At 37.0% G+C, this 24,932-nt stretch overlaps 3 protein-coding genes and 1 long non-coding RNA gene across 9 annotated transcripts in view; 3 read left to right on the plus strand and 1 right to left on the minus strand.

Annotated features, from left to right (window-relative positions):
• LOC144664823 (C-type lectin domain family 4 member E-like) overlaps nt 1-7,435 on the minus strand; it is a 197,681-nt gene extending 190,246 nt beyond the window's left edge. Inside the window, exons 1-3 of one of the 2 annotated variants that reach the window (XR_013572852.1) lie at nt 6,976-7,435; nt 2,235-2,636; nt 1,134-1,216 (exon numbers count right to left, since the gene is read on the minus strand). Coding sequence is in view for 1 of the 2 variants with exons in the window: in XM_078526048.1 (XP_078382174.1) it covers nt 1,200-1,216; nt 2,235-2,636; nt 6,976-7,042 (486 nt within the window). In the remaining variant the exon portion in view is untranslated. Of the gene's footprint in view, nt 1-1,033; nt 1,217-2,234; nt 2,637-6,975 lie in introns of those variants that run through there. The other variant, XM_078526048.1, reaches the window with a different exon arrangement.
• Nucleotides 1-24,932, plus strand: part of LOC144665097 (uncharacterized) — a 115,550-nt gene that overhangs the window by 31,151 nt on the left and 59,467 nt on the right. The window lies entirely within an intron of this gene.
• On the plus strand, nt 2,494-3,045 carry LOC144664857 (uncharacterized). Its single transcript, XR_013572868.1, has 2 exons — nt 2,494-2,706; nt 2,902-3,045. It is a non-coding gene; the product is annotated as an uncharacterized LOC144664857 (long non-coding RNA).
• Nucleotides 8,862-16,207, plus strand: LOC144664772 (uncharacterized). Of its 5 annotated transcripts, none has more exons than XM_078525979.1 (5): nt 8,862-9,164; nt 11,047-11,105; nt 12,892-12,948; nt 13,236-13,847; nt 15,816-16,207. In XM_078525979.1, exons 1-5 carry the CDS (start codon nt 9,157-9,159, stop codon nt 16,034-16,036), a joined length of 957 nt encoding a protein of 318 aa, XP_078382105.1. In that variant the 5' UTR covers nt 8,862-9,156; the 3' UTR covers nt 16,037-16,207. The 5 variants fall into 5 exon arrangements, with proteins under 5 accessions (XP_078382105.1, XP_078382103.1, XP_078382107.1 ...); XM_078525980.1 differs by lacking the exon at nt 8,862-9,164 and adding an exon at nt 10,086-10,126; XM_078525977.1 differs by lacking the exon at nt 11,047-11,105 and having other exon boundaries at nt 8,864-9,223; nt 15,816-16,204.

Genomic DNA, 24,932 nt, shown 5'->3' on the forward strand with positions numbered 1-24,932 from the left:
CGTGGAAAAACAGAACGATTTTTTTCACATTTCCTGTCAAAGTTGTTAAACTCGAGTCCAGCGAGCGCCCGGAAATCCAAACATTCACAGTCCGAAATTTAACGCAGATAAAAAATAAAATAAAATAAAAAGAATAAAAAAGGCCCGTATCCCTCCCTCTTCGTAACGCAAGGCTCCCCCTCAGTAATCCAAAAAACTGTAGTTGCGGGACCACGTTTCGTATTTTCAAACATAAATTTCGAAATTACTGTAAGCATCATTAACAAATAATTGAATTGAAATTTGCAGGAATAAATATCAAAAATGTCAAAATAGTCCAAGAACAATTGTAATCGGATTGTAATCGGACAATTTTGACATTTTTTGACATTTATTCCTTCAATTCAACTATTTTCAACCAAGTGTCACGCCACACCAACGACTTTTCAGTCTACTGATGTCATTAAAGTGCCCCTGTGATCAAATTTTTGATTTTCATTTTTTTTACATTTTCGTGTGCAATTAGACTTTCTTACTCATCCTGCCAATTTTTAATCCATTACGAACATCAGAAGTCGTTTTATTTTAACATTTATCTCCTAGAATTTACGGCCGCCATTAATCAGCCTTGTTCCAAGGCTTTGAGAAAATTACGTCAAAGGCTCAAAAATACCTCACGGGTTAAAATTATAATAACAATAAGTGTTGAAAATCACGCGAAAAGCAACAAAAACTTTGGACTTGTTTTTCGTGCAATTTTATATGCTGATTGTTATTATAATTTCAAACCGTGAGGTATTTTTGAGCCTTTGACGTCACTTTCTCTAAGCCTTGGAACAAGGTTTATTAATGGCGGCCGTAAATTCTCTGGAATAAATGATATTATAAAACGACTTCTGATGTTCGTAATAGATTGAAATTTGGCATGGTGAGTAAGAAATTCTAATTGTTCACGAAAATGTAAAAAAATAAAAATCAAAAAATTTGATCACAGGGGCACTTTAAGGAAGCACTTTTAAGGTTTAAAGGGAAATAAACCTGGACTCGGTTTTCTCTTTTAGCGAACAACACTTTATTGTTTCATTATCTTACGTTCACTTGCCACTACAGCGATATATTGTTTTACTGTTCTATTTCTCTTCTCTGTATATGAGGTTTATATAGAGTGTCTATGTCTATGAGTGGCTTTTTAAAATCACTGTCCTGGACTGCCTCCCGCTTTAGTCTCCTCCGCTAGCTGTAATAAAGCATAGTGAACTGGTTAGCATTAAATATAGCAACTCATATAAACGTAGATCATCAAGAGGTTTGCTTCTGCAGCCTCCCAAAATGCTTGACTACAAAGACACTAGAATACCGTGCTTTAGCGACGGCTACTCAGAAATTATGGAACAATTTACCGCAAGAGTAACGCAACGACAGGCATTTAAATAGATTCAAATCATTGTTAAAGACCACCCACCTTTTAGAATAGTTTTTAATTATATTTTATTTTACTATTCTCAGTACCGAAAATAACACAAGAATATTTCCATAACAATAGATATCCCACAATTCTTAGCATTACCACCTTTCTTTGTATTGTGTATATTTGTCAAACAACATCTCAGAGTTAGGGACGGACCATTATTTTTTTGGAGGGGGGGGGGGGGGGATGAAAAATATTGAAAAAACTTGTTTGCAGGGCCTGGAAAGACAAAAGAAATTGTTTGCAAAAACGCAATGTATAACAAAAAATATTAAGTAAATAGTGAACATTTCACCCACACAGCGAGCCAAACGCAAAAGTTGACGTCACATCCGGTCTTCGCCGCCTCGAACTTTTCACTCAAAAGTGGGCAAACTTTTGTAAGAAATTGTTAAAGAGATAGTACGGTGAAAGAACAATTTTATATTCCTGTGTATTGAAGGTAGTGAGAATATTTTACTTTTTATATTTTAATCGTACGAATGTTGTTTCAAAAAACGGGAAAAATAAATCAAAATTGTTAAAAATGACGATTTTAGGCCTGATCTGCTTGCAATTATAACACATGGTTGCCTTATCAAAATTGCTGCAAGTGATTAATAAACAGCTACTGAAAGTTTCAGCATTTTAAAGTAGATCATCTTTTCAAATGTTGAAAAATCTTCATTGGAGGGGGGTGGCATTAAACCCCCTTCCTTGTACGTTCGAGGGTTAATGTACAATACTTCAAACAGCTCATACTAATCCCTTGTTTTTATGATTTGTGGTTGTTGTTTTTTCATCTTACCTTTAGGTAACTCGCAAATGAAAGCTCTCCTATGCGTCCTTAAGAGGTCATTAAATTCGCCTTGATGAGTAGGCGGGTAATCCTTTGATATGACAGCCACATCTCCGTCACCAGATGGCTCTCCATGTGACGATTGCCATTTGCTTGCCAGGGTAAATGGGCTATTATTTACCCACTTCCAAACTCCTCCCACCTTATGCAAACCAATATGCCACTCATTGGGTACTCCAATGCATTTCTTTTGAATCTCCCCGTTAATAAATGTCCATTCCGCCAAGGTTTCTATGGAAACTAGGTCACCACCTTTGCCTTGGCAGGTGTTACGGTTGTTATCCCATGAGCGCCCTTCTTCTGCGGTCGAGATGAAGTAGCAGGAGTTCCCATGGCATGGATTAACGCTTCCTATACAGAATGATAGTAACAGATGTAAAGTCAGCTGAATTTTAGCAAAAACGCTCAAAGCTTATTTCCAGTCCGTACTGCGTAGACTCAAGGTTTGTTTTCGCTTTTGTTTTGAATTCGTTGAAACGTCATACTTCGGTTATAGCATACAAGAAGTTTTTTAGTCCGCCATTACGAATCGTTTTGTTCGAGAATTCCCGATGAGCTGATACTTCGGTTTGAAATAGCGTCGAGGTTCTTTTACTTGTTATAATTGTTCTGCAAGGATAACTGGCGTTAATAATGGAGAAAAAGGTAAGTTTGTCACAGAATTTTTAACTTTGCTAGTAAACATTATTTCGCGTGATACTCACATAAACATTGCAGCCGAGATTGCGCAGTACGGACTGGAATTCATCATTAATAAAAACACGTTCAATTAATGTTTATTTTGTTACAATACCAGAACTGTAATGTTTCTTAGCACCTATAGAAATTTGCAAGCTTTGGGCTCGTTAAAATCGCAGGTTAGATAGGCATCTACTAGATTTTTTTTTAACAAAAGTGCTGTAAACCGTATTAAAAACTGACTTGTCTGCTGAAAGAAATGGATTCACCATTTGAAGAAACGAAAACCGTTCAGTTAGAAAGCTATTCAGAAAAAAAAAATGAAATTTCTAATATTTGTGTAATATTGTGTAGAAAATATTTAATTGAAGACTACAAATTACATGTTGCTCATTTTTTTCTCCTTGAACCGGAGCCAGCTGTCACGAGAGGGAAAAGAACAAGGAAAAGAACTCGGAAAACACTACAGAACCAGAGAAAACCTAGCCGTGTGAGCTCGATCTACCTTCTAAATATGGTTATCGATACAATGCAATCTAATTATTGTTGTTTAAGACATAATAGTTACAGTACGGAGTTTACATTAGGGACAGTTTTGAATAAAGGCACCTGCACATACTATGAAAAGCTCGATTAATTTTTGCATTTCAAAACTAATATTTATTTCTTGCATTATATTCGTCACCGTAAACTTTCAAAGGTAATCAGGATTTTTAATTATAACTTAACAAATGAAAATACTATATCCTAAAAAAGTACATCAGTCTTCTGCCTATTTTTTTTTTCACGTACTATAGATCTCTTTTTTTTACCACAAATTAATAGAGAAAGATAACTGTATTTACCTAAGGCAGTAAATAAGCTACGAGTAAACTGTTCCAAATCAATTACCTTGAAGATGCATATATTAACTTAAGCAGTCTGTACTATGCTTTAGGGCGAAGTATTGTCGAGATTCTCTCTACGATAAAGAAGTTTTGCTGAGTTCCAAAAAAGAATCTTGGTTTTCTGCTACATTATCGTAAGATAGAGTGGAGAAACAAGATGTTAATGTAAAGCAGATCGTCTTCATGTTGACCAAGTGTTTTTCAGTAAATCAAGAATGAAGTTTTTTAACAAGATTTTTTGTGATTTCCTGAATTGGTAGTCGTTATCTCTCCGCAACAAATTAAAGCAAATTAAAACTTTCCCCTCTTAGTAGAAGGTCTTTGATGGTGATAAATATTCTACAACATAAAAGGAACTCTGCAAATGGCTACTATAACGAAATATTTATTTTGAATAACTGCGCTCAAATATCTGGAAACAATATCAAAGTGCCCATTTCGTGTTATTTTTAGTGGTCAGCAACAAAAATTAAAGTTGTATTTTGTTTAGGTCGAATTTATTTTTTGGTGATTTTTCTTCTGAGAAAAGAGGGTTTTATCTTATTCCTTGTCTATTTTTTTCCTCAGTGCTCGTGCAATAAACAGTCAGCTATCGTTTGTGATTTTGTGATGATTGAATTAAAATGAGAATACACTTCTATGCATTTTCAGCTCATCTTAGCGAAATTCTCTAACGGTTTTCACTTTCCAAAGTTGTGCGAGCTTAATTGTTTTAGCATCATTTAGCTTGATAACTGAATACCATATCGATTGATATATACAGGTGTATGTAAGAAGGGTGCAGTTTAGAAAAAAAAAAATTAAAAAAATAAGCCGCGTGATCAAGCGTGGGAATTTGACTCACTACAATGATTCATTGCGCGTGCTTTCCGTTCTGGCGCGCTGACGGTGCTGATGAATAAAAAGCTTTTAAGGTTCGCGTCGACTGTTTTTGAACAGAAAACATATTTTTTATGATTCTTTATGACTTCATTGTATAATTCTAAAACATATCAGATTTTTTAACAATAGATAACCACTTTTTGTTTAAAAAATGAATAAAAGACAAGTTGAGAATAACCCGGTGGCTTCTACGAGGTCTGCTCGCCATAATTACCTTATTATAGGAAATTAACGCTTGTGTTAATTAAGGTGTTTGAAATTAACGCGAATCGAATGAAAAATTACTTCCCAATAAAGGAAATTAACGCGGAAGAGGGGGTAACATTTCAAATTGAAGAAAATTAACGCGACATACACAAAAAAAGAAAAACTTGTTGAGACAACAGGAACAAGTTTATTTCAACACTAGGCGTATAATCCTAAACGTAGGGGCTAAGTGAAGAAATCTGACCACCTCGAGCGTTGTTTACAGTTTCAGTGATACCGGCAGTTTTCAACTCTGATGAAATTATACCTTTTTCTAGAAGTCAGGAAGGTCTGGACTGTACCGAGAAATTGGGGCCAAAATAATGGAAATTAAGGTCATGGAAATTAACGCTCCAATTAATTAAAGGCGCGGAAATTAACGTTAACCAGAATTAACGTGACTAAAATTAACGCGAACTTTTGAAATTCTCGTTAATTTTATGACGCGTTAATTTTCTATAATAAGGTATCTAAAATAATAATAATAACAATGTTTTCCCTTATGTGGCAGATAAAATAAATGAAGATGATGAAAAACAACACTATATCAGTTTCTCTATAATAAACATAATTCGAGAGCTCTTTTTACTAGCTTCGTAAAAGAAATGTACTTGTAACTGGTAGATACGGTTAAGGCACGAAGGAGATCCCGAACAAAGAAAATATTTTCTGCCTTGAGCACACGAGGTACACGAGTATAAGTAAATATATCTTTCTCGTATGTATATTACCACCTGTTGGTGTAGTTCAGTGGTCTATAGTGAGGGTCTTTAAAGTCTAAACAATTGAATATCCGATTTGGTTCTCAGCAGAAAATAAGTCATCGTAGTTCGACAATTATATTTAGAAATGGGGAATTCAGGACAGATTTATATGTGTAAAGACTTAGTAATAATCATATTGGAAAATTTGTGAGCTTTTTTTCATTGCCATTCAACTAAACTTCGATTTAAGTTGTTCTATCCCATCACAGGTTTACCATTCTTTATTTGGGAGGTCACAGTATGCCCCATATATTAAATGTTCAAATTTCCTCACTGATCGCTATTGTCAATATTTAAACTTTCTAAAATCGGCTTTTACTGTTGTTTATTTGACATAAAACGAAGTAGAAATATTTTCGTGTTGTATTAGTTTGATGTGATGCAGGTTTGTGGGTGTTTTGAAGCGTGCGAGAGCAGTTCTACGAGTTAAAGTTTTTAACTCGCGTAGAGAATACTGACAAATATTTACACAAGGCGTACAACTTCCGCATCGACGAACTGAGTACTGCCTCTGAGATGTGGCCGAAAAAAAGATTCTTTCCTGACTCGCTTTCTTGACAGCTCTTGGTCTTCGAAAGAAAAGTCTTTAAACCATAATCTGTCAAATTTGAGTCCGATAAGTTCGCGGATAGTCCTTTTAAAAATTAGCTGGAATATCAAATTAGGTCGTGAATTTGCCGATTTACTATCATATGTACCAGAAGCTGAGACAATTTATGCAATTTTCGCTGAAATTGGACAGAATAATTTCAGTCTATGCCTTTCCCCAGAAAGCAAACGTGTTCCACAAAAAAACGTCCTGTGGGATACGCCAAAGAAGACCGTTCTGAAATCACGACGGCGAAGCCGAACAAGACTTGAACTGGAAAAATTAAGACTTTTTTCCGCCTTTATTCGTTAGTGCACTTAACAAGTCCACGTTATTGTGAGACTAATTATTTATTATCACCCTTCTTGTATAGTGCAAGAGATCATATTTTTGCTTAGCAAAACCTTTAAATGAAATAAATAAGGAAACAGCTATTTTTAATCTATTTTTTAAGTCGTAATTTTGCAAGTCAGTAATGTTAAAATAAATCTTGGACTCGACGCGACAGTACGGAACACAACACCTTCCCGCACTAAAGTTACAGTCTGAAATATCACCGTATCAGTTCAGTGAAAATAAACAGTAGACGCAACTTTAAAAGGTAAAATTTTATGACGAAATCGAAGCAAAGATTTCTGACTTACCCGCGTCTTGGATGGTTAAGAATATGAAGCACGCCAAAGCTAATAAACAACACTGCGCCATTGCCATTGTTTACTCGTACTGGAATTTTGGAAATGTTTCTTTTGCTAAAGCGAGAATCTTATGAGTACATGTGCACTCATAAATGATGTACGTGTCTCGAGAATCTAGTGACCGTGAAAAGATTACTAAGTCACAAACCAGTAGCTATGTCAATAGTTCAAGCCTTCACGGCATAATCATTGAATGCTTGAATAGGTCACCATTTTGTAAAATTGATTTCACGTAGAGTAAGAATTATTAATTAATGAACCGGGGGAGCTTAGGCTCGTCTTACTTAAAACTTCATTTGTATTCGTAATTTTTGTTTTGAGGCCAGAAACGCAAATTTGCCAATATTAAACTGTCAACAGCTATTTTGAAACAGTTTTCAATGTTGTCAATTTTGTTTGAAAGAAAATAATTCCCTTTTTCTGCTTGTACATTTACTTTACAATCGATACCTTGTCCTGTTTAACTTACATGTTGATTTACAGTTGACTCCCGATAACTCGAACCTTCAAGGGAAATTGAAAATGGTTCGAGTTATCGGGAGTTCGAGTTATCGGGCGTTGAAAACAAATTACCGAAAATATGGAAAAAAGGGTGTTTACTGATTTTCTATTCATAAAACAGTGTAGACCAGTAGATAAGCCGAAAGAGAAAGGAACAACATATTTTCAAAACACTGTCAGGTATACATCAGAACGTAATACAAAACAAAGCAAATTTAATAGCTGCGAACTTTGCACGTTTCAAAGAGAACAACGCTAATGCTATAGGCTACTGCTACAGAGTTTATACGATTTACTTTTCGAGAAATAGTCCGTTAATTCGCCCTGGCGATAACCGTTTAAAGTTTTCTAAGGTCAGATTTGGAAGAATCGGTATCAAGCTCCACACCAGGGCCTCCACAAACGAACTGAACGTCTGTAGCACGTCAATCACTGAGCACAGTTCGTGTTTTGAGGGGCGTTCTAACTCGTTTACGTTTTTATTTCAAAATAATTTCAACGTTTTGGACTACAGCACGCTGTTTGTTTTGACTTGTCATGTATTGACAGACATGGTTCAAGTTATCGAGGGTAAAATTATATAGAAAATGACCTGAAGGGAAACGAAAGTTGGTTCGAGTTAGCGGGATATTCGAGTTATCGAGGGTTTGAGTTACCGAGGGTAAAATTACAGTAAATGTATAACGAAAATCCAGGGGAAATCGATTTTGGTTCGAGTTAGCGCGAGGTTCGAGTTACCGAGGGTTCGAGAGTTCGAGTTATCGGGAGTCGACTGTAGTTCTGATTTGAAGTTGCCGAAAAAGGTTGGTTCTCGTATGATCGCCTCGATCGTCTGGTATGAGCAAAGACCTACGAAAAACAATCGTTTTTGCCCTAGATCATAGACAATGGCAGCCTTCAATGAAAGAGCAAAAATCGTGCTTTCTTTCTTCTCAGTTATTACAGTTTTACGGCGAAGAAGGGAAAGGATAGAAGGATAGAACACGGGCGATCCAAGCGGTCGAGATCGCCCCAATCACCGCATACGTTGGCGATCATTTGTATTATGTTCTCATATAATCGCCGCGATCGCAAGAAAACGTTTTGAAGTGACAGAGGCAATAGAAACGATCGGGGCGATTATTACTGCAAAAACGTAGATCACCTTAAGCCAGCCATGCGACCTAAAGTTTTTCTTTCCTTTCATGGTCTTTAGTTAAGGGCTTTTTCTTAAAAAAAAAGTACGTAATCGGATTAAGGCATTTAAAAAACTAATGCGATTTCCGTTGCGCTACAAGGATTCTAACCGCTAATCTGATCTGTTAAGTTAGTGAAATTTGTTTAAGCCACCATTTTTATCTATTTTTAAGCGTTGTGTTTCAGATTTATTTGTTTTCAAGGAAATGCTTAGAAAAACGAGCCACTTTTTGCATTACTAATTCATAACTCAAGGACTAACGAGTCAAGTCACAATAAACGAACCATAGCATCTCAATAGGTTCTGTAAACAGCTACCTGAAACACTACTGCGAACCTCATTTATAAGAAAGCGACTCAACTTTCAACTTCGCGCATTTTGGCTCGAGTGTCGAAAAAGAGGCAGTTCGACTTTTTTTGACAGCTGAAGCTCTTATAGATCCCTTGGTGACTATGACGAGGTGGTTCTTTCAGTTTACTGTGGGTTTTCTCTTCTTTTGTGTTCATGGGAGTGTCTATGGTAAGCGGTATTGATCTTAGCAATATTTGAAGGTTTCTACAAAGTTAATGCTCATAATATTTACTTTCCATTTGACGAAAATTCTATAGCGCTGATTCAGAATTCGTCTAACAAAACTCGATCCTACATTGTATTTTACTTTGAAGATCTAGAATAACACACTGTTCTTATGCGAATATCACATCAGTCGCTCTTTTGTATAAGATAATTGTTCAAGCTTAAACTTTCTAAATACCTTAATAAGGAGAATAAACCAACATGAAATTAACGAGAATTTCAAAAATTCGCGTTAATTTAAGTCGCATTAATTTTGCTAAGTTAATTTCCCCGCCGTTAATTAACTGGGGCGTTTATTTCCATTATTTTGGCCCCAATTTCTCGATACAGTTTAGAAGTTCTTGACTGCTAAGAAAAGGTATTATTTCATCTGGGTATAAATCTTTTTTTGCATTCGTCGCGTTAATTTTCTTCAGTTTGAAATGTTGCCCTCTCTTTCGCGTTAATTTCCTTTATTTGGAAGTAATTTCTCGATCGATTCACGTTAATTTAAGTCGCTTAAATTTCAAATACCTAAATTAACACAAGCGTTAATTTCCTGTAATAAGGAATTTTTAAGCGTCGTGTTTCAGATATTTGTTTTCAAGGAAATGCTTAGAAAAACGAGCCACTTTTTTCATCACTAATTCATAACTCAAGGACTAACTAGTCAAGTCACAATAAACGAACCGTATGACCTCATAGATTATGTAAACGCCTACCTGAAACATTGCTGCGAACCTCATTTATAAGAAAGCGACCCAACTTTCAACTTCGCGCAGTTTGGCTCGAGTGTCGAAAAAGAAGCAGTTCGACTTTTTTTTTTACAACTGAAGCTCTCTTAGATCCCTTGGTGACTATGGCGAGGTGGTTATTTCTGTTTACTGTGGGTTTTCTCTTATTTTGTATTCATGGAAGTGCAAATGGTAAGGGGTATTGATCTAAGAAATGCTTTAAAAATTTTTACAAATTTTATGCTCATAATATTTATATTCTATTTGACGACAATTTTTTTATAGCTCTGATTCAGAATCCGTCTAACAATAACCTGATCCTACATTGTATTGTACTTTGAAGAATAACACTTTGTTCTTATGCGAAAATCATATCAGTTGTTCCTTTGTATAAGACAATCATTCAAGCTAAAACTTTGTGGGTACCTTATTAAGGAAAATAAACGCTTCATGAAATTAACGAGAATTTCAAAAGTTCGCGTTAATTTAAGTCGCATTAATTTTTGCTAAGTTAATTTCCGCGCCGTTAATTAACCGGAGCGTTAATTTCCAATATTTTAATTGGCTCCAATTTCTCGATACGGTAGAGAAGTTCTTGACTCCTAAGAAAAGGCATTATTTCATCAGTTTGGAAATCGTGTTTTTTTTTGTATTCGTCCCGTTAATTTCCTTTATTGGGAAGTATTTTTTTCCTTCGATTCGCGTTAATTTCAAATACTTAAATTAACACAAGCGTTAATTTCCTATAATAAGGTATTTTAAAGCGTTCTGTTTCAGATTCATTTGTTTTCAAGGAAATGCTTAGAAAAACGAGCCACTTTTTTCATCACTAATTCATAACTCAAGTACTAACTAGTCAAGTCACAATAAACGAACCATATCACCTCAATAGGTTATGTAAACAGCTACCTGAAACGCTACTGTGAACCTTGTTTATACGAAAGCGACGAATCTTTCATCTTCGCGCATTTTGGCTCGAGTGTCGAAAAAGAAGCAGTTCGACGTTTTTACAACTGAAGCTCTCTTACTGGATCCCTTGGTGACTATGGCGAGGTGGTTCTTGCAGTTTTCTGTGGGTTTTCTCTTCTTTTGTATTTATGGAAGTGCCCATGGTAGGCGGTATTAATCTAAAAAATACTTTAAAGGTTGCTACAAATTTTATGCTAATAATATTTACTTTCTATTAACTTTGACGAAAATTCTACAGCAGAGATTCAGAATCCGTCTAACAAAAACTATATTGTACTCTGAAAGATAACACACTGTTTTCTATGCGAAAACCATATCAGTCGCTCCTTTGTGTAAGATAATAACTCAAGGTAAACTTTTCTGGATACCTTATGCAAGAAAATTAACGCTTCATGAAATTAAAGAGAATTTCGAAAATTCGCATTAATTTATGTCGCATTAATTTTTTTTGACGCTAATTTCGCGCCGTTAATTAACTCTTTCAGTGCTAAAGTCGACTTTTGTCGACATTTGGAGGAGCAGTCAATAAACCACTTGTGACGTCATCAATTTGAAAGTCAGCAGATTTTGGTGATAAGCATCTGATAGAGCTACAATGTAGGTTTGAACTTTTCACAGAACTATTTATTTTGCGTATGGGTCACATCCTAACAGAGCTAATCGAGAAAAAGTCAATCACTTTTTGGTGCAATTTCGGTGCTTAAACAGGCCAAAACACCTGTAATAGATCGAGGTCCTCTTTTCAAGGTTTACTAATGTTTTTATCAAAACTTTTTTGTATAAAGGAAGGACGGATACAGTAGAAAGGAGTGGAAATAACAACTCCGAGAAAAACGAAAAGAAAAGGAGCAAGAAAAAAATGGAAACAATTTCGCAAAAAAAGAGTCCAAATTTTGGCTGATGCCCATGCGCCAAAGTACAATTCTGTACATTGTTCCATAGAATCTCATCAAAATCTTGCTGCATTATGGAAAAGTGCTTTTTAAGTAAAGTTAAGGGAAATTCAGGATCGTAGCACCAATAAATCAGTTTAATGGTAAAAAAAAACCCCTGTTTTTTGAGAAATTTAGCACTGAAAGGGTTAAGTGGAGCGTTAATTTCCATTATTTTGGCCCCAATTTCTCGATACAGTACAGAAGTTCTTGCTTTCTAAGAAAAGGTATTTTTTCATCAGGGTAGAAATATTTTTTGTATTCTTCGCGTTAATTTTCTTCATTTTGAGATGTTACACTTTCTTTCGCGTTTAATTTCCTTTATTTCGAAGTAATTTTTCCTTCGATTCACGTTAATTTAAGTCGTGTTAATTTCAAATACCTAAATACACACAAGCGTTAATTTCCTATAATACGGTATTTTTTTTAAAGCCTTGTGTTTCAGATTATTTGTGTTCAAGGAAAAGCCACTTTTTTCATCACTTATTCATAACTCAATGACTAACTAGTCAAGTCACAATAAACGAACCATGTCACCTCAATAGGTTATGTAAACAGCTACCTGAAACACAGCTGCGAGCCTTGTTTATACGAAAGCGACGCACCTTTCGACTTTGCACAGTTTGGCTCGAGTGAAAACTGCCTGACATGAAAACTGCCATTATTGCTTAGGACTCTGTGGCGCAGTTACTAATAACTTCAAAATTAAAAACTTGCGCGCTGTAAGTTGTGTTTCAAAGTTATTTTTTTCGCTTAGAGACGTTCCGCGTTAACTACCACAGCGAAACTCTCTTACTAAAACAAACACAAAAAAAGATATGGCTGCCTAGAGTCTTTTAAACATTCTCTTTCCCACTACCTCTGTTGGAGCTGAACATTCATTAAGTGCTATCTTTTTCAAGATAACCATGCAGTTCGTCTTCAAAAGTATTGATACTCCAATTGAAGTAAGATAAAGAAAACCAAACCTTAATATTTATTACTGCTACGTTTTTAGCAAGAAGCGCGGGACATCACGTGACGAAGACTGCAATTGCAAGAGACATACCTCCAGGTAATAAAATATTTGCTGCAGTTAGATTACGTAAAGTTTTATATAAATAATATATTTAAGACACTGTGTGGGATATGTACTACGTAGCTGGCGGGATGTTTTGTGCAAGTACTTTGGTCCACCATTCTTCACACTTCTACGCGCTCACATTCGCCGTTCGGCAGTTAAAAACCAAAAAACGTGCACGATAAATTCTGCCAGCTGCGCAGGTTGGGAAAAGTGCGGCCGCATATATCTCTTCTCATTCATTGGAGGCTCATTGTACTTTTTTTTTACTTTTTTTTTAGGCGAAGACGGCTTTATTGTGACTTTAGAGATATTCTCTGGTGTTCCGAATCCAAAATGGACGATTCAGCAAAATCACCAAAATTTTAGCGAGATAAAGAGTCTCTTCAGCAGTGCGCAAAAGTACAAACCGGAAGACTCGCCCTCGAAGCTTGGCTACGAGGGATTCGTTGTGGAGGAGGTCAAAAAAGGAAAAAAGCAAGCGGCAGTTTTGATTGTAGGCTCAGAAACAGAGACACTACAGCTGATGTTACTCTGGACTGCCCCAAGTAATAGAATATCGACTGGAATTGTCGAGATGGAGATCCGAAGTGGAAATGTCTCAGCTAATGTAACGAATTCAGCAAAACGTTATGCCGCACCGTACAACCCAGGGCCTTGGAATAAAATACCTCAGGTCTTTTTCAACAACTGTTACAACTACGCAAGCATGGTCCAGAATAATGCCTTTGCACAGCCCGGCACAGGGTCAGGAAATCCCTTTCCTCGCGATTATACGGCGGAAGATGTAAAAAGGGCCGCAACAAGTGATGGCTGTGTATTTACACCTGCCAAGAAACATATGTGCGCCCCTCATGGAACAGAGCACTTGGCCGCGCTGTTTTATTACAAAGGTTTGTACAGATTAAAAAAAATTGAACTTGGAAACCACGCATATCTTAGGACATCGATCGCTTCCTTTTTTGGAAGGTATTAAGGGCCCATTACAGTATCTCGTTGCCAAGCTACGCGGTTGCCACGCAAGTGCAATTTTATTTCCGGTTTTCTCGCATTAGCGGCTAAATTTTACACGAGTTTAGTTCCCTTTCGGTTGATTCTGAATCATATTCCTATCACAGAAATTTGTTTTGCAGTAAAAGCAAACTGGGTAAATGGAAATAAAGAAACGTTTTCATACTAAATGATTGCAAAACATATACGAAGCCCGAAGCAAGTATCTGAAACCGCCGAAATATTTTTAACAGCAGCGCCGATGCATTAGAAAACATGCGAATGTGCGGCAATACCGTGTTTTTCATCGGTTAACCATTCAGCTCACTGACGAAATCTGTGAAAGCCACGGCCAAAAATTAAAGCATTATCACTTGAACTAAACCAGGCTCATAGAAAAAGCAGCGATTCATTTCATCCGCGAAACGAAGATAAGTTACCGAAAAATATTTAGGAATGAACTCGATTTATCTGCCGTAAATTGCTTGCAGAAACTGCTTAAATGATTAGTACAGCAGTCCTACCACATGACAAATTCACAAAGGTACAAAACTGCGAAAACTAAACTATATAAAACACCTGTATGCATACCTGCATTTCAGCTCACAAACGTTAACTATTTATTCAACCGAACTACGAATTGTAGCCTTCTTGCTCAAAGCATAATAACCCTGTTTACGCTAATTCGCAAATTACGAACCGAAAATAAAGAAACTCACACTAAACTCTTTTTAATACTTACGACCGACTCTGTTTACATTTGTCATTGCCTGTACATGTTAGTTGAGCGACAGTAAACGTCGTTAAAGCTTTACGAACACGAGCAAGTAGTAAAGTTTGCCGTGTCGAAAAATTATAGTTTTTGAAGCGTACGTGAGCGGGGGGGAAAGCCAACTTAGTGCAGTAATGTCAATTACGATGATTTCAACCAATCAGTCACCGTAAAATTTTACTTCCGGTACGGACGAAAATGCGTCCTTTTCTCGGAACGAAAAAAGCGTACCTACTGTTTTTTTGCAGTAAATCGAAAGAAAATACAATTTTCTTGAAACGTAAGCATGCGTTTTCGGAAAATCAAAACAACGTAAAAGTTGTGTTCAAAAAGGCTGTCAACAGAACACATTTTCCGTCCTTATATTTCAAGTTTTTGTGCTTACGAAAAACGCATGCTTGCATTTTTTAAGATCAACGTACGGATTGAAATAATACTACAAACTATGAATAAAACCGTAAGTTTCTTGCGAAAAACTCATTTTTTTGTTCTGGGTCACGTGACATTAGACGTGCCCGATGACGTCATTAACTGGCTTGTACTCGCACTTTAAAACTACTGTCTAAATTTGGTTAAATAAAATCAAAGATATATCAAGTTATAGCCAATTAAATTTTCCCTAGCAACGGCCCCAAAAGATACTGTAATGGGCCCTTAAGGCCAGATTCTGGTGTTGAGTGTAAATAAATAGGCCGAGAAATTCGATAACTTCACAGCCTTATGCAAGAGTTTGTTATGATCCCGGGGTTATGATAGCGAAAAGAAAACCTCTACTCTTACGACAAGTTGACGTTGAACTGTTTGGAATAATGCCTAACTTCCAAATTTTATAGTACAAGGGAAAAATAACATTTAATAGCAAGAAAAAGGGGAAAATATTTTGGCTTTTAAATTTCCCGCGTCCCACCATTTTGGATTTTATGACGTGTAATGGTTGCCGCTATCGTTAGAAAGCAGAACATCTATAGCGTGAAAGAATTGGGCAACCTTTCACGTCACGTCGTGGTGGTTCCCTTTAAGAAGTAAAGTTTCAGATATCATCACTAGATCAAAAGAAAGGACAATATTCAAACAAATCATGATATTATATCTTGTGCAGGTCCATTAGGTTGTCCAGGTGATTGCGATTACCACTGGTACCGCTTGGATAATAACGGACACTGGTCGCACAAACCTGGAGGAACCCGCGCAACTGACAGAGATGGAAATGGAGACCGTATTCTTGATCCAAGGGAAGCTGCTAATGGACCTTACGATTATAAATTTGTCTGTTTCATGAAAATTAACAGAAATACAATCCGAATTGAAGGAGGGCATTGAACCTCAGTTTGCAATGTCAACATTTCAATGTATTTGCATGCTTCTGCATATAAAGCAAATTGTAAACGAAAAGGCTTGTGATTAAATGACTATTTGCGAGCACCAGTCCTAATTGCGTGAATTGTTCAGTTATGACTGTCAATCCTTTCTTTGTTCTTTTAATTTACGTTTCCCAAAGTTTCTACTTGCACATTTTTCCCATTTGTATTTTCTAGTAGCCCAGAGATTTAAATATGCCTTTAATTGTTTCTTTCAGCCTCCTAGTGGCTTTTAAAGAACCTTGTTTGCTGTTGTACATTAGTTTAATTTTTCCTTTGGGGACGTTTCCATTATTAGACGAATGTTTCTCTTTAGAGTGGTCCTTTCAGAGTCAAGAGGAACAAAATGCTGTAGAAATAGGAACAAATTATTCATTTTGAGGTAAAAGGACCTGTTCGTCCCGTATTGACGGGTGTCCGTTATATGCGGGTTAATTTTAGAGAAAATTTATGAGCTTTTCGCCGGAAATGATATCCTTACAATGCATAGATTTCTAGACGTCTCCAGATTTGTGTACTCTGGGGGTTGGCATTCAACTTGTGTCATATACAAAAACAATTATTCGCCTCAGTGTCGGTGAAAGTGCTGGATATTTACCTCGCTGCTGCGCGGCTCAGTAAATATCCACCATATATATAATATTTTTTGCGGGGGAAATGCTTCGAAAACACTGAAACGACCGGCCGCCATTTTGAACGCGCGAACAAGGGAAAAACTGGGGAGAGGAAAAAAGAGAAAGGGGGAGGGATGGGGTGGGAAGACCCAGCCCCCTCCCGCCTTCCTCCCCTCACCTTCCCCTTTCTCTTTTATTCCTCTCCCCAGTTTTTCCCTTGTTCGCGCGTTCAAAAAGGCGGCCGGTCATTTGTAATCGCTGTTTTCCGCAGACTAAGATTTTGATATTTTGTTTTGATCTTGACATTTTTCAAATTACTTCGAGCCAGTTGGTATAAAATCCACAGTTTGTACTCAGCCAGGCGGGTTAAAATACTGTTTTTCCCAGCCAGGTAGGTTGAAATACTGTTTCTCCCAGCAGAGCGGTCCAATACTCTGTCTTTCCCAGCCAACTCGGCTGACAATGTGTTTCTCTCAGTCAGCTGAGAAGTGCGTAAAAACAGCTTTTCTGTGGAACAGCTCCGTTTTGTCCTCCTGAAATGTTAGTTGCATAATTTAGCAGTAATTCTGCGTGTTTGCAATGGCGAGTTTCTCTTTGGTCCCGGAGCAACTATAATTTAACCAGCTCCGTTTTTCATGTTGCTTTTTCCAGTATCGACTTTAAAAGATATTTTTTTGGAAACTAAACTAGCAAACAGCACTCTGCGAACGGTATTTGAACAACTGATTTATTCTCCTACGCGCGTCGTCCGACTGTTGCAGAAGTACCCAACAAAGGTTATTATCGAAATCAATTGATTATTGGCCTAAATGATAAATAAGCATGCGCAGAGGCATTTTAAGTTCATTTTTAACAACCGTGGGAAAAATATCCGCTCTTTAGAGCCAGCTGACAATTATTTTAAAGCCGTTTTCGTCAGCCAGCATGTTGCGGAGTTTTACAAATGAGAATTTATTTATACATAGTGTTAACCGTACAAATCATTTTACGGATTGTGACTATGTACGCTCATTCTTGACCTTGGTGTTAAAATAAACGAACAATATTCTTGTCGCAAGGTCTGAAAAGTTTATGAGCGAAGCTTTCGACTGTATCGCACAGTCTTCGTCAGCGATTAAAATTACTGTTGATGCTGTTGATGTGTTGGAGACCGATAGTTGCCAACCTGTACATGGAACACTTCGAGAAGTTCGCCCTATCTACGGCACCCAACCCACCTGACATCTGGTATATATCGTTATGTGGATGACACGTTCACTAAAATGCACGCTGCCAACATCGATAGTTTCATCCAACACATCAACAGCATTAACCCTCACATAAAGTTTACCAGCGAGCAAGAGGAAGATGGTAAACTAGCCTTCCTTGACACCTGTGTCCATGTGAATGAAGATGGGAGCACAAAAACAACGGTGTATAGGAAACCCACCCACACGGATCAATATCTCAATTTCACTTCAAATCATCACCTACAACACAAAAGATCAGTTTTGAGGACCCTCCTACACAGAGCAGAACTCCTTGTTAGTGAGGAGGAAGACAAGGCAAAGGAAGTACAGCACATCCAAAGTGCTCTACTCGCAAATGGTTACAAACGCTGGATGTTTAAAGTCCCTTCTCGACCCAGCCCCACAAGTCAGGCGAACAACACCTCAGAGACAACTAGACCAATCTCCGTAGGCCTGCCTTAGGTGTCGGGACTCTCTGAACATCTTAGCAGAGTCTTCAGAGCACAAGACATCCGCACATACCACAAGCCTTACAACATGCTGAGGTCAATCTTAGTCCATCCAAAAGACAAGACACCAACCACAAAGAAGACCGACGTGGTATACGACATCACATGAAATGATTGCGGTGAACATTACATTGGCGAGACAGCGAGAACTCTGGAGAAGCGACTGGGTGAACATCAGAGACAAACAACATCTGCAATCCAGGAACACCAGTCTCAGGCCAACCACCAGATCGACTGGGAAGGAGTCAAGATTCTTGACAAGGAGTCGGTAGATGTAAAAAGGAAAATCAAGGAAGCCATCCATATCAGACGTCAACGCCCAACGCTGAACAGAGACGGGGGCTACGATCTTCCCGCTATTTTTGACCATCTGTTGTCACGTGATTAAACAATTTGCATTCACGAGACAACGTGAGCTAATTTTAATCGCTGATGAAGACTGTGCGATACAGTCGAAAGCTTCGCTTATAAACTTTTCAGACCTTGCGACAAGAATATTGTTCGTTTATTTTACGGATTATTTTAATCGATTTACGTATAGGAAACAAGTAAAATGGTTATCCTTTTTCTTTCTTGCAGAAGATCACCAAGACTAGAAAACCGAACACCAGTGCTGAACCCGTGGCTGCGTTTAAATCCACTGCCGTTCTACCTTATGTCAAAGGTCTTTCCGAGCAACTTCGCCGCTGCCTACAACAACAAGGCGTACGCGCTGTTTTCAAGTCGGAAACTACACTTCGATCACAACTAGTACGGCCGAAAGACGCTGTTGATTCGAATAAGCAAGATGGCGTTGTTTACAGGATTCCCTGTAAATGTGGCAAAGTTTACATCGGCGAGACTGGAAGACCTATGCAAGATAGGATCAAAGAAAACGACCCGGACATCCTACTCGCCCGCACCCAGACTTCCGCCGTTGATAATACTTTATTGTTGTACTCTACCACGATGAATAACCACAACATTTTTTACGACATTGTTTTATTGTTCCTCGTTTTTACTGCAATATTTTCATGTTTTCTGGCAAGCAGGCGAGCACAGAGGGATGTCTGAAATTCAGGCTAACAACCAGTCGACCTTATCGCCTGATGAAGACTAGCAGTATGCAGTCGAAACGCCGCGATCTCCATCACACGTGACTACGTCGTGAGACAAACGGAATAATACTTTATCATTGTACTCTATCACGATGAATAACCACAACATTTTTTACGACATTGTTTTATTGTTCCTCGTTTTTACTGCAATATTTTCATGTTTTCTAGCTAATTGTTGATATATTCGTCCTTCGCAAGTTTGCAACGTTTTAAAAACCGTGGAAGAAACTTTAACGTCCTTTTACCTTAGAGTGAGTATGCAGCAGTAATTAATTTGTTTTTCAAACATGAAATTTGACTCTAGTTTTAAATGTGTTATATTCTGCAAAAAACTATATGTGACCTGTCTTAGCCATTGTGATAACTTTAAAACAACAACATGTATTTCTGGTTTTCCAACTTGTGCTGTGTATAGTAGTAACAGTATATGTCAACGAGGCCCTGTTAGGGGGGTCTTCATGTCCCCCGTCTGAATTTCAAATCTTTTCATGTCGCAATTTCAAAAGGTTCGCATGTCGCTGTCGGAATTTCGAATTCGTCCATAGCCACTGATAATATCGGAAATGTTTGAGTCCGGAGTGCATAACCTAAAATAATGCGTTCTCGTAATTCTGTCGCCAAAATATCCCCTATTCTTGTATCGCTGTTGGCACAGACGAAGGAGACACCTTCCTAGGGGGATCTGGGGGCATGCTCCCCCAGAAAATTGTGAAAAAAATTGAAGTAGCTAAGACGTGTTCTCCTTTATTCTGAGCCGGTACAAAGAGAACATGGAGTGAATTATTTTCAGAATGATGGATCATTATGTAGTTACTTAACTTGTCTAACTTTAGCAGCCTAAGTTAAATAACGTGTAAAAGTTTGAAACAAAAGAAACGTGGCGCGAAACTCATGCGCGTGTATCCGCACTCTGGGAACGACCATGCTGTCATCCCAGAGGTTTACAAGTCCTTGTCACGCGCATGAGTTTCGCGCCACTTTTCTTTTGTTTCAAACTTTTACACGTTATTTTTAAAGCGCGCGCTAACGTGCTGCTATTTTAAATCGCGTGTGAAAGCTTTGATTTTTTAACTTTAAGCAATAGCCGAAACGTCAGCGACAAACCTTCAACAAACGCTGAGAAGTCTTCTCGTGATACTGTCTCGATACTGTCCCTTTTAAATAGTTATTGACTTTGACACTCAAAGATTTGCCATACAGTTTTACATATAGTTTTTTATATCTATTTTTTTAACATGAACATTTATTTTTATAACTTAATATTGTCAAACACTTTTATCATAAGCCTCTGGCTCGGGAGACTGGACAACCACTCCCCCTTCTTTTGGCATTAAATAAATTACCTTTACCTCTTGTTTGCCCGTATTTCTTCTTCTGAAAAAAGTGATGTGTTTGAATATCTTGCAAGCGAAGGCAATCGTGTTGATGCAGAATCGATGCTTTGGAAGGGATTTAGTAATGTGTTTAGTAACTATACCCATAAACCTTCTTTTTACAAGTTTTAAAGGTCTTGTAATTGGTTTAATTTTTCCAGCCTGCTCAAAGATAAAAGAACTGAATAACACGATCCATACTTTGCAAAACAAGGTCGGCCCTTAAACAAGTAAGTTGAATATGTACAGCATGTTTTTTTGTTTGTTTTCAACCGCTCCCAACATGTATGTACTACGATTTTTTCGAAAAATACCAGCTAGAGAAAGTATAAAAAAACAACGAGAATCGCATCTTTTATTTTGACACAACAGCTCCGACAGCTCTGTCAATAATTGCCGTAAAAGACTCGCATTAAGCTCAGGAAATATTTGTGAACCATATTTTAAAATACATTCTTTGTGTGAATTTCTCTTTTCAGCTTGAAAGCAGACGCCAGCCAGTTTCAAAGGGAGGTGCAGAATCTGAAGTCTAAGCTTTACACGCCCTTAAAAATAGAATTGGAAATTCTTCAATGTAAAGACTAAAAAACTAAAGAATTGCGATATTAAGAAAACTTAAAAATATCATTCTGCTGTTGTTTTGTTCAAGTGAAAGATTCAGAAAAAAAAATATCAAATGTGAGATTAATAGCAGTTGCGTTTTAATAAGGAAGGTTTTTTTGTCTTTAACGCTATATAAAAAACATCACTTATAGTTGTAAGACACAAAGTTAAAAAAAAGTATGGAATAATAAAATGAAGTATTAAAGGGGAGAATACATAACGTGTTATTTAAGCTTTGCACAAGTTCAAATCATGTTTTAGGTCGCTATTAACTTTTTCAAGAGGAGTTACTTCCGGCATCTGCTTGTCCCCTTTGCATCCGAAAATCGGGTCGTCACGCAACGCTTTTCCTCACAAAGTTGGTGGGAGAAGGACCATTGCGTGACGAGCCCAAACAACTGATCAGAAACTGATGATGCGAAGGCAAGACAAGATACCTGCAAACACCTGTAAAATTGTGTCACTGCTTTTGGAGTGCCGCAAACTTCATCCGCTACTTGATAATTTCCGTTTATTCTCATCACCCACGGCTTGACATTGTATAAATATTGCAGGGAGAAAGTAGATCTTAATCAACTTTAGAAAAGTAAATGACACCGTATTCACGCGTCGTCTTCCCCAACCCAGCCCCCAATGTTGTTTTTAATGTTTTTGAAAGTATAAAAAACTGTATAATATAAAAAAATCAGAATTTTAAATAAAAATGGCAAAACTTTACAATATTGAAAAGGGAAAAAGTAGTTTTAAAACATTAGAAAAATGATAATTCAATGAAATGAAAATAAAAGAAATTGGAAAAATTTTAGTCAGTCTAAAATGTGGTTATCATTTAAGCCTTTTTGGAGGAGAATAGTCCAGAAGAGTATTATTTAGAAATTGATCTACATGTCGACTGGTACATTAACTTCACCTTTTTGAAGAAAGCGATCAAATAATTTATGCCCAAATAAATTTAATAGATAAATTTTATTTCGAAGTTGTCATTAAACCAAGTATCTATTGGCAAAAGAGAAAGCTCCCAATGATAGAGAAAACACAGGTTATGAACCTCAGCCAGCGGCATTGCTCACAAAAATTGAAATTGCAACGTTTTATAAAGAGTGAAAAAGTGTTTTTTTTTTTCACTGAAATTCTAAATATGAATGCAACGGACTGGACGTGATCTCTGAGCAGAATTTACAACAGAAAAGTTTATACATTATCTAAGCAAATTTACAGCGGAATAGATCATAAATGTTCTGAGAAGAATTTCCAACAGAATAAATCATACATGATCTAAGCAGAATTTAAAACAGAAAAGTGTATACATCATCTAAGCAGAATTTACAGCAGAAAAGATCATACATAAACTGATCATGAGCGGAATTTTCAGCAGAATAGATTCGAATAGATCATACATGATCTAGGCAGAATTTACAGCAGAAAAGATCATAATTAATTTGAGCAGAATTTACAGCAGAATAAATTAGACATGATCTGAGCTGAATTTACAACAGAATAGGTCATATTATTTGAGCGGATTTTACAGCAGCATAGATCATACATGATCTGAGCAAAATTTTTAGCAGAAGAGATGCTACAGTATCTGAGAAAAAATCACAGCATAATGGCTGAGCAGAATACATGTCAGGCACAATAGCTATTGCCAAGCACAATTTCCTGCAGAACAAACATCTCTGCGAAGAGTTGAGAGAAGAATAGTTCAATTCAAGCCAAAGCGAGAGAAGAGTAGCTATATTTGAGCATTTTTTTTCTGCAGAGCAGCTATTACTGAGCAGAATACTTATTAATTCCCAGTAGAATTGATCATTTCTTAGCAGAATTAAGAGAAGAGATATAACTTAGCAACGTAACTTTCGCAAAACGTGCATCAGCTGAGCTTAATACTCGCCAACCAACAGGGCCAAAAACATATCATCTTTTACAGCTATATACACGCAATAATTGAGATATAATTAAGTCAAACAATAACAAAAGGGATATTCACGGTACGAAGTTACAGTACTGCTATTTGTACTACTTTAGTTTTGCACATGTCTACCACAGCGTTTGCTTTCAAAAATCTGCTAGAAAATTATCGTGTTTCTACCACGCAAAGAGCACATTTTTGACACGTCGATTTAAAAACCTTGGAGATGATTTCCATCTGTTCGATCGTAGCATCAACCGTAATATTTCAGGACGTATGCCGATGACACCACCGTATTTGTAAAGGACACTCAATCGATAACCAATCTGTTTAACCTTCTAGAAAAATTTGAACATGTTACCGGCCTTCGGTTAAACCAGACCAAGTCAGAACTCCTTTGGTTAGGATCATGGCGTCTGCGCAAAGATAAAATCTTGAACTTAAAACTTAGTGAAGAGCCGATATATGCGCTCGGAATTTATTTTTCATACAATGACGAACGCGCAATTGAAAAAAACTTTTATGATAAACTCGGGTCGCTTAAAAAAATTCTCAACATTTGGTCATCAAGAGATATTTCTATTTATGGCAAAATTAATATAGTCAAAACACTTGCGCTGTCGAAACTCACGTTTGTGTGTAGCGTGCTGGAAACTCACAGTGGCTTTACGGAAGAGGTTAACAAAATTATTTTTAATTTCATTTGGAAGTATAAGCAGCCTAAAATAAAAAGATCTACGATCATCAAATGTAAAGAAAAAGGGGGTCTTAATATGACTGACTTCACGGTATTCGATAAAGCTCTAAAATTATTTTGGGTAAAACGCATATGTTCTACAGATGACGCACCATGGAAAGCTATACCAATTTCACTGCTATCAAGCGTAGGTGAAACACTAATTTTCGAGTGCAACTACGATGTCAAATGCATAAATTTAGATAAATCGCTTCCGAAATTTTACAACGATGTAATAACTTACTGGCAAATGTTATCCAATAATGTACCTAAGACGAAGAGCGACGTATTAAACCAAATTATATGGAATAATCAATTTATAAAAATAAATAAAAAGTCAGTGTTCTTTCAAAACTGGCACATCGGCGGCATTAAAAACGTATCCAGTCTCGTAGATGAACAAAAAAGACGCTTTATTTCTTTTCAGTCCTTCCAACAAAAATTCCATATAAACTGCAACTTTCTACAATACTACGGGCTTTTATCTGCAATACCTAGTGCTTGGAAAGAGCATTTAAAACAGCCACAAACCGAAAACCTCTCCTCCTCGACGCCAACTATAGAAAACCTAACGAGTAAAGTCATATATCATCTGTTGATTAATGGAAAAAATCTACCTCCACCTACGGCAGAAAAAAGACTCATCAAGTGTGGTTTTGATCCATCGCAACGTCGCAAAATATACTCACTTCCCTTTGCTGTAACAAAAGAAGTTAAATTATCCGTGTTTCAGTTCAAATTAATACATAATATTCTTAACACCAACAGCCTTCTCTACAAAATGCAAA

This window comes from Oculina patagonica, chromosome 9 (assembly GCF_052425735.1).
Source record: "Oculina patagonica isolate OP01 chromosome 9, crgOcupat, whole genome shotgun sequence".
In the NCBI taxonomy this organism is placed as follows: domain Eukaryota; kingdom Metazoa; phylum Cnidaria; class Anthozoa; order Scleractinia; family Oculinidae; genus Oculina; species Oculina patagonica.